Source organism: Dama dama, chromosome 1 (assembly GCF_033118175.1).
Source record: "Dama dama isolate Ldn47 chromosome 1, ASM3311817v1, whole genome shotgun sequence".
NCBI classification, from domain to species: Eukaryota; Metazoa; Chordata; class Mammalia; order Artiodactyla; family Cervidae; genus Dama; species Dama dama.
Genome location: NC_083681.1, coordinates 64156211 through 64169162, shown reverse-complemented (window position 1 = coordinate 64169162; position 12952 = coordinate 64156211). Strand labels below are relative to the sequence as shown.

Sequence of the window (12952 nt, the reverse complement as noted above, 5' to 3'; positions counted from 1 at the left end):
GCGGGAGGCCTGGGTTCAATCCCTGAGTTGGGAAGATCCCCTGGAGAAGGGAACGGCTACGCACTCCAGTATTCTGGCCTGGAGAATTCCATGAACTGTACTGTCCATGGAGTCACAAAGAGTCGGACACCACTGAGAGACTTTCAGTTCACTTCGCCTAGAAAATAAGAGTCCTGTAGAGACTTTCTCAAATGATACTTTTAAAACATACTTTTAAATGATACTTTTAAAATGAAACTTTTAAAACATGGTTTATTTTTTACCAGTTTTTCCATTTTTAAGGCTTTTTAGGAAGCCATTCCTCCTAATACTTTCCAAAGTTGTGATGACTCATTCCAGAAACAAGAAAATACACAACAGACCTGTATGCACTGAATACTAAGTTTCCAGCTTTGCCCCATTCATAGGCTCATATACTCTCAGCTGAAAGGAATAATGACTCTAAGTTTTCTCTAAAAAAATGACTAAAATTGAAAAATTTAAAAAGGCAGAGTTTGCTCTCAAGAGCAGCTACACTTATAAATCCTAGCGTCCATTTCCATTCTGAAGTTGCACGAAAGCACAGTATAAAGAGAATACCTTGGAACTCTTATTCTGCTTAGTATTTATTTAACAGTTGAGATAAAGTATATTCTTGCTAATTCAACAATAGATAATAATTTAATTTTGGTGTCAAAATTATATACCCACAAACAGTATGTTATTTAATAAGTAATGAAACCTAGTTAACTGTGAGAGCTGTGTAACATGGGAAGAGCTACATGGTGCTGGAAGATGAAGAGAGTTGGCCTCAACTTTGCTAACATTCATTTTGAACTAATACATTGGAAGGACAAACTAACTTGATATTTGGCATTAGAAATACCAAATTGTAAAAGTAAAACTTGATTTTTACCTGCTCCTATAGTTCTGCTGTCTGCTGGAGAACAACTATTGCAAATGTAAAATGGTTATCTGAATACAGAACTATCCCAGCTGCAATAACACACCGAGAAAGTTATATACTGCAGTGTGGGGAGCCTGAATTTTGGCACTGCAAAGACCTAGGTTCAAATCCCAGCTGTGGCACTTCTGAGCTGCGTGCCACAAACAACATAATCCCTGAGTTTGTTCCCCTGGTCTGCCTTGCGATGATGGTTGTAAAGTACCATACACCTACCTCATAAAACTGAGATTAAGCAAGATAAATAACTGTAAATGTGATTCATTTTCCCTCTTATTTCTTCATTTTATAGGTAAGAGAATACTGAGGCACAGAAATGAGGTTTTTTTTTTTTTTACCAAAAGCACAGTAATTTACAGATAAAGTTGAAACTAGGCTTAAAATATTCTTGATTTAAGGATGCAAATGTGGGAAATGATGTACTAAAGACCAGTAGCTCCACTGAGAAGGATGGTAATTTAATAAGTACCACCTTCCCTGGTGGCTCAAACGGTAAAGAATCTGCCTGCAATGCGGGAGACCTGGGTTGGATCCCTGGGTTGGGAAGATCCCCTGGAGAAGGAAATGGCAACCCACTGCAGTATTCTTGCCTGGAGAATCCCCATGGACAGAGGAGCCTGGCAGGCTGCAGACCACAGGGTCGCAAAGCGTCCAACACGACTGAGCGACTAAGCACACACACCTTACAGCTAAAATGCCATTTGAAGTGTAGCACAAGTGTAATTCATGTGGTTAAAAATTTAACATGTTTATATGATACTTCATGCTTTATAAAGTGCTATGACTAATATAACTTAACCTGACCACAGCAGCCTTGTCTTTTAAAGACCCATTTTTTTTTTAGTTATAGGAGTAGTAATTTCATAAACTAAGAAATCTCAGAAAAAATAAATTACTCTAGGTGTGAATAAAGAAAAATCAGGAATAAGCAATGATTTTACTAATAGTTTCTCAACTTTTAATAAAAACCCAAGTTTCTCTTAACTGTATATACCATATATGTTATATGTATATATGTATATACCATATATGTTAAATTAGAGGTTTAAAAAGTAGCTATTGACACTTTGCTAAAAAGGAAAAGCCTGCTTGGATTTGTTGCAAAAAATATAGATAAGCAACTTCCCTGGTTGTCCAGTGGCTAAAAGTCCAAGCTCCCAGTGCAGGGTTCAAACCCTGGTCAGGGAACTAGATCCCACATGCCGCAATTAAGAGTTTGCATGCTGCGACCACAGATACTGCCTGCGGCAATGAAGATCAAAGATCCCATGCGCTGCAGCTAACACTGGCACTGACCAAAAAAAAAAAAAAACAACTGGTAAGTGATAAAATGTCAAAATAAATTTTATATGATCAAAGAAATAAAAGATTGCTACTAATAGAAGCTAATGGTTTTTCAAAATACATCTTTATACCTTAGATTTCAATTAAACAGTGTCTTCAATATTACAAGTAGCCAAACCATGCTTCCCTTAAAACCCAGCTGTTCCCTTCTCTTAAAATCAATACAGATGCTAGAAAACAAATTTTAAAAATCCACAAAAGTATTTTAAATGATTTTAATAGAAGATTGCTGCACTTTCCATTTATAAAAAGTCAACATGTCTCCTGAAACATAGCATTTGCTATAACGTAACTTATCAGAATCTTAACCATTTGTACACTGGTGATGAGGGCCATGGAAGATTCTGTTTTGGACTGGGAAACTGCATCCTGGTTACTGCATTCCTTGACAGCACACACCCACCCCACCTGTTCATAATGCTGTTACTGTTTAGTCACTAAGTCGTGTCCGACTTTGCAACCCCATGGACCGCAGCACACCAGGCTTCCCTGTCTCCTAGAGCTTGCTCAAACTCATGTCCATTGAGTCAGTGATGCCATCCAACTATCTCATCCTCTGTCAGCCCCTTCTCCTCTTGCCCTCAATTCTTCCCAGCATCAGGGTCTTTTCCAATGAGTTGGCTCATGCATCAGGTGGCCAAAGTTTTGGAGCTTTAGCATCAGCTCTTACAACGAATATTCAGGGTTGATTTCCTTTAGGAAGTATTCGTAACATCCCACCGCAAATGAACATGTCGAATATTCTAAAGTTCTCCGTTCGTTAAAGCCCCTGACCTGGCAGAAAATCTAATCAATGGATCTTATATATTGTGGCCAAATTAACTTGAAAGTGATTCTGCACTGTTACTTCCTTTTCCAAAAGTCAACAAGTTTCCTATTAATAGCGTCACATTTAAAATAATGCCTAATTCTTACCTGCAACACACTTCATTCTTTCATTTCATCACTTCATTTGATCACGATGCAACGTGTAATGAGGACAAATTTTCCTTGAAAACTAAGAATGGTTATTTTTATTTTTCTCCCACACTCTCAGTACAATATATTAACTCACAGCACCACCTATCTTTGAATAAAGGTTAGGAAACTAGTTTTACTTTTAGCATAATGCCCAAATATCTGGCCTTTACAATTTAGTGTGAAATTAAGTTCAAAATGCCAAAAGAAAAAAAAAAAATCTAAAAACAGAAGTTCCATTTGACATGTACACTCAGACCAGTACATATCAATTTCTTAGCAATGTTTCAAAGGAGTCTGGCCAGCAGCATACTAAATTAGATTTTAATCTGCTACAAAATAGTCAGTGAGCAAACTGTGCCTGAAAATGTTAAGTACAAGTTGAAGTCAGGGAGAAGCAGGGCCATTTTGACTTATCAATTCTAATACTCAGTGATATTTTCATGCCCAAGTGTTAACTAGAATTTGTGTTGCCTTTTCCTTAGCAGTCTTCTCAACATTTTGGTCATTTCCCTTATTTAAATTAGAAAGGAAAAAAAAAACCAACACAGGTATAAAGTTTCATTTTCACATCCTGTCAGAACTATAAATAAATTTAAAATGTGAAAGATAGCCTGCTCATATAGCACACAGTTCATTCTCTGTAACCATCCCAATCAAGGACACCATACCTCTTTCTCAAATTAGTGTTATTCTCTGACCCTTTAATAAACCTAGGCAGTAGAGATATATTAGAGAAAACACTGTTAGTCAGAATGAATGAGCATCTATACCAACAGCTGAGAACTCAAGCCATGAGAAGCAACTGATTATAGGAAAAGCTTGGCTGTGATGTTCATGAAGAATTAAAATGTCTTCAATTTATGGAGCATCTCTTCTGTGGAAGGCAGGACAGCTCTGAAAGGCAGGCGGGGCCAAGTATCATCACCCACTTCACCTACCAGGAAAGAGACATGACTACAGATCAGTGTAGTGACTACTTGATCAGACGTGACTACAGAAGAGTGTCAGTCCACTGGCAAAGCAGAACTCCAGGCCAAGGGTGACTTATGGCTGCCTCATGTGCCATTCCTCAGATATAAACATTAGAAGAAAAAAAAATTCAGTTAAAATGAACTAAAAATAATGTGACTTATGAAAGTTATTTTGAAAATAGCATTTGGTTACAATTTTTAGTATAACTGTTAAAATGACAAAAGTTTTGAAGACTATTTTTAAAGAATGGCTGAGTAACTGAATTAAGCATCTTAGCAATTGATACAATGGGGCTCTAATTATTTTAGAAAGCTCTTTTGTTATAGCATAAGTAGTTCATCACGTCATAGCATACAACTTATACCACAGGTAACTGGTAGTCACTGGTAAATTAAATCCATCCAATTCCAGTTAATTTGTCAACTGTAGCAGAGTTGTTAAAAGAAGTTCTTCTAATCTTTACAAGACGTAGTCAAACTTTCATATTACCAATGGAATAAAAAGGATAGTTCTTACTTGCTTGACAGGTCTTCTCTTCTACTCTTTCTGAAGTTTTACATCCACATCCATTATTTTCCTAATGTTGTTTTACAGGTGACCCCAGAACAACATGAGTTTGAACTGTGCATGTCCACTTAACATATGGGATTTTTTCAGTAAGTACCTACTATAGTACTACCCAATCCCCATTTGGTTGAATTCCCGGATGCAGAACCAGGGATACGAGGATCGACTGTAAACTTAAACACCGATTTTCAACTGCATGGGCCATAATTACCTACCTTGGGTTGTTCAAGGATTAACTGTAATTTTAAATTCCCTCTCTCCTTCTGTAGGATCTCGTTGAAGCCATTCCAGGGAAATTACTAATCTATTTCAAGGTACTAAACTTCTGTGCCCTAACGTTTAAAATACAATAGAAATTTTTATATTTTCTTATATTTTATTGCATAATATAAACTTGATTAAAATGTATTAACACATTGTGTTCAAATCAACACTAAATTGTTTGGCAGGAAATCACATGATTCATTTTAATATATTCCAACTCAGTACGAAGGTGAGCGAGCAGTTTATTTCTGAAGTTTTAGATATTTTAACTATAACTCATTATCAAAACAAGTATTTTGGTCTCTTTCTTCATCTTTAATTTTTTAAAAAATTCTTCTTAAGTTCACAGTGTCATGGAAGTGTAAAATAAGATGGATAAAAACAACTTTAAAACATATGGCTTTATATACATAAAAAATTCAATAATGTTGCCACAACCCCTAATGCAGTGCAATTCTTATTTATTTACTAGTATCCAGAATAAACTTCTGTACATATTAAATTGTTCAAGTATATCTAGAGCAGTGCTTGTAAAAATGAGGTCCCACTGCTACAATAATGGGTATCTCTTTGAAGACCACTTCTAATTCCAACACAGTTAAGGTAGAGTTCTAAAATTTTTTGATTTTACAGTTTATCATACATCCTCAAATATCCTAAAATGCTCCACGGAGCCAAACACTAATTTAATTTACATCTAGTTTAACATTCCTTTAGTACAGCACCAGTGGTTAAACTAAAAATGCATGTGACTAACCAAATGTTTTCATTCTTCTATTAGTTACAGTTTGTTATTTACTTCCATAACATCAAACCCAAATGAAAATGAAGACAACTCAGGTCAAACTCCTTCACCTTAAATAAATACACATTTCATCCACTTCATACTTAAATACCTAATTGTTTTCCTATAGTGTATGTTTCTCAGTAACAGCAATACAATTAACTAAGCCAAAGACCAACTTCTTATCTTTGAGGATCAGGCAAGTCGGAGAGGATTCTCCAGGTTTGCTTTAAAACTTTCCAGAAACCTGGTGGCCAGTTCATCGTCTACCACCCGGCTGTCACTGGACATGGTGACCGTTATGAGCTGACGCTGCTGCAGCTGGGCATTCCCCTCTTCATCCTGAGTGAGCTTCAGCACAGGTCGGAATCTCCCTACAGCCAAAATGCAGGCCTGAGGAGGGTTGATCACGGCAGTAAATTCATCGATGCCAAACATCCCCAAGTTGGAAATACTAGGGGAAAACAAAAAGCTCTGAAGGCAGTATGTCTTTAACCAAAGAACCCTTTCCCTGAGTCATACATTTTTACTTTGCTGAAAAACTGTGCCCAGTTATTCAAAGACCAAAGACAAAGAATACCATTTACTATAGTATCAAAAAGAAACCAGGTAACAACACACAAATACTGTATCTAATATAAACATATATTCAGCATTGAACTGTAAACCCCAGGCAGAGAAAGATGGCAAGAAAAAGAAATAGTAAAAAAAAAAGGAAATAGAAGAGTATAAGGGTTAGAAAAAAGAAATAAAACTTTGTTGGCAGATGAACTGACTGTGTACAAAGAAAATCTAAGCATCTACAGATAAACGAGTAAGATAAGTGAATTTAGTTAAACCACTAGATAAGTCAATGTAAAAATCTGTATCTATATACAAGTTGCTTTCATTAGAAAAAACTAAAATAATACCATTTATAATAGTATAAAAAAATCTAAATCTAATAAAACATATATATGATCCCTAAACAAAAAATTACAAAACAGAGCTGAAAGAAATCAAAGAACTAAGTGAACAATGGTTTATACCATGTTCATTCACTGGAAGACTCAATGCTATAAGGATGTCAATTCTCCCTAAACTTAAATCGATCAAACAATTCAGTGCTATCCCAACAAAATCCCAGCAAGATCACTGCCATGTGTGTATGAAAAAAGACAAGCTGATTTAAAAATTTATTTGGAAATATAAAGCCAGGAAAGACAATCTTGATGGTGAACAAAACTGGAAGACTTTCACTGTCATAGATCAAAAATTATAGTTAGTTTGTATTAAGCAAGCAAAGGACAAACAGACCAACTGAAAAGGAGATAGAATACAGAAAAGAACCAAACATGGTTACCTTCTCAATGCTATAGGGTAGTAATGGTATCAATAACTGACATTTAGTCAATTAATTATCCAGATGGGGGAAAAAAGAGAACTTTGACCTTTACCTCCATATCACAGACAAAATCTGATTTCAGATAGATAGTAATCTACATGAGAGAAATTATAAAGCTCTGAAGATAACACAGAAGAATAAAACTTCATGAATCTGGGATAGACAATAATTCCTAGTAGGAAAAAAAAAAGTACTAACAACAAAGAAAAATACTGATAAATAGGATTTTATTAACTCAGAACTTCTGTTCATTAAAAAACACCATCAGAAAAGTTTCAAAGGCAAGGTACAAAGTGGGAAAAGTATTTGAAACAATATATATCCTAAAAAGCCTGTGTATCGGGAAAAAGAAACTCCTATAAAACATTTTAAAAAACAGTCACAAACTTCAGCAGGTGTTTTACCTGATAAGTAACCAGATACCCAAATGGCTGACAGATAAATGAAGACAGTATTCAACATCATTAATTTTCATTTCCCTTGGGCTTCCCAGGTGGTGTCAGTGGTAAAGAACCTGCCTGCCAAAGCAGGAGATGTATGAGACACAGGTTCAATCCCTGGGTCGGGAAGATTCCCTGGAGGAGGGCATGGCAACCCACTTCAGTATTCTTGCCTGGAGAATCCCCTGGACAGAGGAGCCTGGTGGGCTACAACCCCAAGACTCACTAAAACCTAATAATACCAAGAGTTAACAAGAATACGAAGCAACAAAAATTCTCATACACTGTTGATGGAAGCAAAAAATGGTAGAACCATTTTGAAAAGCTATCTGGCAGAATCTAGTAAAGATATAAACCCAGCAATTCTACTTTCAGGTTTATAAAAAAAAAAAAAATACATATATATAACCACAATAAGACACTGATAAGAATGTTCATGGCATCAGCACCAGCATTTGTAAGAGCACTAAACTGTAAACAACACAAATGCCCACCAATAGTGAAATGGACACTAGCGTATTTATACAGAATACTACAAAATGCTACAGTGCAATAATAAGTAAATGACTTTCACACAACATAGTTCATCTCACAGACATTAATGCTAAATGAAAGAAGTCAGACACTGAAGAATATGTATTTATATAAAGAACAAAGTTGGCAAAACAAAAACATTGGTAATAACTTTCAGAATTGTGGTTACCCTCTAGGGGGTCAGAATTAGGAGGGATAAAGGGAGGCTTATGACATGGAGGTAATGTTCATAGTCTCGCTTTGGTCGGTTACACAGATTTCTTCACTTTGTAAAACATTCCAGCTACATTCAGTGTACCTTACTGTATGTACGTTACACTTAAGCAAGAATAGAGCTGATGATAACTCAAGAGTCACAGTGTTAATATTTTACCCTGAGGGACCTAACCCCAACGGACCTTAAAATAAATCACAAGTAGAAAAAAAAATAGTTGAGGTTTATAAACCTACTTACTATATGTCAGAACCTGAATGTCATTCTATGAACATCTGAATGGGCTAACCAGCTAACCCTAATGGCTTTCTACTAGCTTTGATACGAAAGCTTAACTAGTCTGAAGAACATTTTCACATATTCTCTTGTCTAAAGTACGATATTTAGCTTAAATTTTTAAAAGTTTCAGAAAATAAAACAGGTTGACAAGTACTTTATAAATCTTATGTCTGTTTCATGTTGCCAATAATTAAGAGTTTAAATTTTACCTAAAAGATCCTCCTTGATATTCTTCAGGTAACAATTTTCCATCTCTGGCTTTCTTTGATAGAGCCTGAGAAAAATATAAACAGAGCATGATAACCAATACTACATTATATAGCTGATTTTGTCACTTTAAATATTTTTATAGGGTACACTCTCATCTTTGATAGGCCTTGACTTTATGAGAGTATACGTACATATACATGTACATATACATTTTAAAATTATATATGTATAATTTTCTCTAACACACTTAAAAATGAGTAAGTTAGAGCACAGTTAATCCAAGAAGCTATAAATCTGTGAATCAAAACTCTAGAAAAATCATCTCCCTTTAAAAACTGTTCAAATATTGGAATTATCTTGTATGCTATGCAGAATGTTTCACTGTTCTTTATACATACAATGCAACTTTCTGCTTTGCCTATAAACTTTTTTTCTTGCAAGACGAAGTATTAGAAGAGCCCTTTTTGTTAATCTAGTACCTTTTAAATAAAGTATTCAATGGCAACAATCTCAAAACCAGCACATCAATTTTCATCTTTCAGCATTTGCTTCTCTTTTACCCATAACAGACTAATTTCAAATAGTTGTTAAAAAAAACAGAATTTTATATTTACTTCACAATATTATAAGCAGCTTCAGTGTTGTTACTCCTTATAACTGATTTTTTAAATGTCTGTTTAACATTCTAAAGATTGCATCTGCCACAATTCAGTCATTTTCCTAGTCAGATAATTTGGTTAATTTGTTTCTTTTGAATTATTTCATATGATTTCTCAGAAGTGGAATGACAAAGCCCTAGAAAATGGACTTTTTGTTGTTGTTTTTGATCCTATAGCTAAAGCATTTCTGGAATGAGCTAGTCTATTCTACGCTGCTACAATGGATGTAAAAGTGTAGTCATTTCATATCACCCTAAAGCTGATGTCTAAAAACTTACAGAGGGAAAGACAGATAACACTCTGAGACCGAAAAGCAGTTGAATTTTCCTCTACTTGTACTTGCAATTAATCATACTTCTCTTAATTTTTATTTTTCAATGCTTCAAAAGCAAGGGGACATAGACTGAATCATTGCATATGAATAATAAAGAATTATTTTAGAGAGTAGGGATAAATGAAGCTATTGTCATTGGGTAGATGATACAAATCTAGGGCTTATTCAATATGATGTATTATATAGATAACAAAGGTATATTTATAATTATCACTGATAACTATTTAATTTTAAATCATAGATGATTGAATTTTTGAAAAATAAAACATTCTTTAAAAATCTAAAAATGATCTCATTGTGACTTACTGCCAAATGCATCAATTACAGATTTATATTATTAGCATATAGTTACTTACAAAACTATATAGATCTGGAATGAAAAATTAAGAGATGAATTTAGACTTGTACTTAGAATACCAAAAATAGAACAATCTTTTTTCCTGTCTTAAGCAATATAACTTCACATGATCTGAACAACAAGCACATATCATATGAACTTTAAAAGCTTTTCTCTAAAGGCACATGATCACAGCACATCCTGATGAGTTACCAGGCTAAAAGAAACAAAAAACATTTATTATTAAAAAAAAAAAAAAAGACTGCAGCATACATAATATACTTTAAAAAAATCTCTATAAACCCAAAACATACCAGTAGGATATTCATATCAATGAACTCAAGAGACAGCACGAAGTAAGGATAGATTCTGATGAGGATCACTGGTTCTAAAAGTAACTAATTCTCATTGGGATTTCCCGTTAATGTGAACTTAAAAACCAAAGCACGTGTTCCTTGAACCATCAAGTTGACAGGACATAATACAAGCTAACTAGCAACTATTTCTAAAATTACCTCCTGCATGCATGCTAATTTGCTTCAGTCATGTCTGACTCTTTGTGACCCTATGGATTGTAGTCCACCAGGCTCTTCTGTCCAAGTGGATTCTCCTGGCAAGAATACTGGAGTGGGTTGCCATGCCCTTCTTCAGGGGATCTTCCCAACTCAGGGATCGAACCCGTGTCTGCTGCATTGCAGGAGGATTCTTTACTGCTAAGCCACCAGGGAAGCCCAAAATATATCACATGCCTTACTAATTCATTCAAAAAATTTACTGGCTACTAATGAGGTAAACTTTGCTTCTGTCTCTTAAAACTATTGTAATTAATGAAGAATAGCATGGAATTTAAGCCTTGTTACTGTATTACTTTATTTAGGAAATATAAACCTGAACTTTGCTGAGGCAGGCCTTCAGTCCCACACACTGAAAACCTTGAGATTCTTAAGCATCAAGAAGTACTTAGAGCAGGCATTCTTAACTTGGAATCCATGGGTAGACAGTCACAGTCTAACAAATTCCTTGAAAAACTACTTCCAACAGAATAGTTTTTACTGAAAACTTTTTTTTAAATAAATTCACTGAGCAACTAGTATCTTCTAAGCACCATCCAGAATTAGATATACGGCAATGAACAAGACAGTCAACATCAGAGTGTCCGGAACATACAGGGGTCAACAAATAAATAAACAAGGTAAAGTCAAAGACTTATAAACCATACAAAGACAATAAACAGGGTAATTGTTTATTTAGGAACCTACCTTAGCTATGGAAGCCACAGAAGGCCTAACAAAGTGGCATCTAAACTGAGAAATGCCTGGGTTTAAACAAACAACTTCTAGTGCTTTCTAGATGCAACACTGTGGGCAAATTTCTTAAAGTTTGTGCTAAATCTCAGTTTCTTCAATTTGAAGTTAAGGTTCCAACTATGATATAAAGCTATTGAGAGTGAGTGAAGTGCTTAGCCTACTGTCTGGTACATTATAAGATAAGATAAGGTAGTGATAAGTCTCAGTCGTGTCCGACTCTTAGAGACCCCACGGACTATAGAGTCCATGAAATTCTCCAGGCCAGAATACTAGAGTGGGTAGCCTATCCCTTCTCCAGGGGATATTCCTGACCCAGGAATCGAACCGGGGTCTCCTGCACTGCAGGCAGATTCTTTACCAACTGAGCTATGACGGAAGCCCTAGTGGAGTGTTAATCACCGACCTTGAAGTGGGAGAGAGGCAGGCAGAATGGGAAGCTCAGACAAGTAGCCAGAGCGAACAGACCCAGGAGCTGCTGGGAGTTACAGGAAATGCTCAAGGATCACCAGAAACCCTGGGATATTCCCAAGGGCTGGGAGGGCCCTTCCCACTGCTGGGAGGCAGTGTGACACCGCTTCCTCACCACCTCAACTTAGTTTCTTTTAGGATGCAAGGAACAGCGAATGCTAACATAGCTGCTTTAAGAATCATATTATAGGACTAAAATTGATAAACTGGTTAGAATCAAAGAAACTTCCCTGTAACAGTTAATTTTTAACTCTATAAGTGGAAGTGGAGTCGCTCAGTCGTGTCCAATTCTTTGTGACCCCATGGACTGTAGCCTACCAGGCTCCTCCGTCCATGGGATTTTCCAGGCAAGAGTACTGGAATGAGTTGCCATTTCCTTCTCCAGGGGATCTTCCAGACCCAGGTATCGAACCCAGGTCTCCTGCATTGTAGACAGATGCTTTACCATCTGAGCCACCTATAGTTAAAGGAAATTCTAACTCTGTTTAATCTAATCTCATATGAACACCACAAAAACACTAAAATTACATGTATTTCACTGCTGCTGAAAACTGTTCATGAAAAAAAGGTGTGCAGCATCTAAGTAATCCAACCTTTATTACTTTAACTTTTGAATACCACCGTTCAATTTAAAAAAAGTTCCTTTTTTATATATATAAACACTCTGCAAATCTTTCCAAAGAGGAGGGAAAAAGATCTAAGTATGCAAATTCCACTAAGGTCACCTTTAATTATATTTAATTCAAGATCCAAGACTATGCATTTTAAATTAGATTACCTTCCATTCATTGGGGCTTCACTGGGAGCTCAGCTGGTAAAGAATCCGCCTGCAATGCAGGAGACCCTCGTTCAAGCCCTGGGTTGGGAAGATCTGCTGGAGAAGGGATAGGCTACCCGCTCTAGTATTCTTGGGCTTCCCTGGTGGCTCAGCTGGTAAAGAATCTGTTTGCAA

At 35.9% G+C, this 12952-nt stretch overlaps 1 protein-coding gene across 2 annotated transcripts in view; it reads right to left on the bottom strand.

Annotated features, from left to right (window-relative positions):
- Positions 1–5142: 5142 nt before the first annotated feature.
- Positions 5143–12952, bottom strand: part of PDHX (pyruvate dehydrogenase complex component X) — a 71474-nt gene continuing 63664 nt past the window's right edge. For both annotated transcript variants that reach the window (XM_061151824.1, XM_061151832.1), the window contains exons 10-11: positions 8895–8959; positions 5143–6288 (exon numbers count right to left, since the gene is read on the bottom strand). In XM_061151824.1, coding sequence (XP_061007807.1) covers positions 6030–6288; positions 8895–8959 — 324 coding nt within the window. In that variant the 3' untranslated portion in view covers positions 5143–6029. The remainder of the gene's footprint in view (positions 6289–8894; positions 8960–12952) is intronic.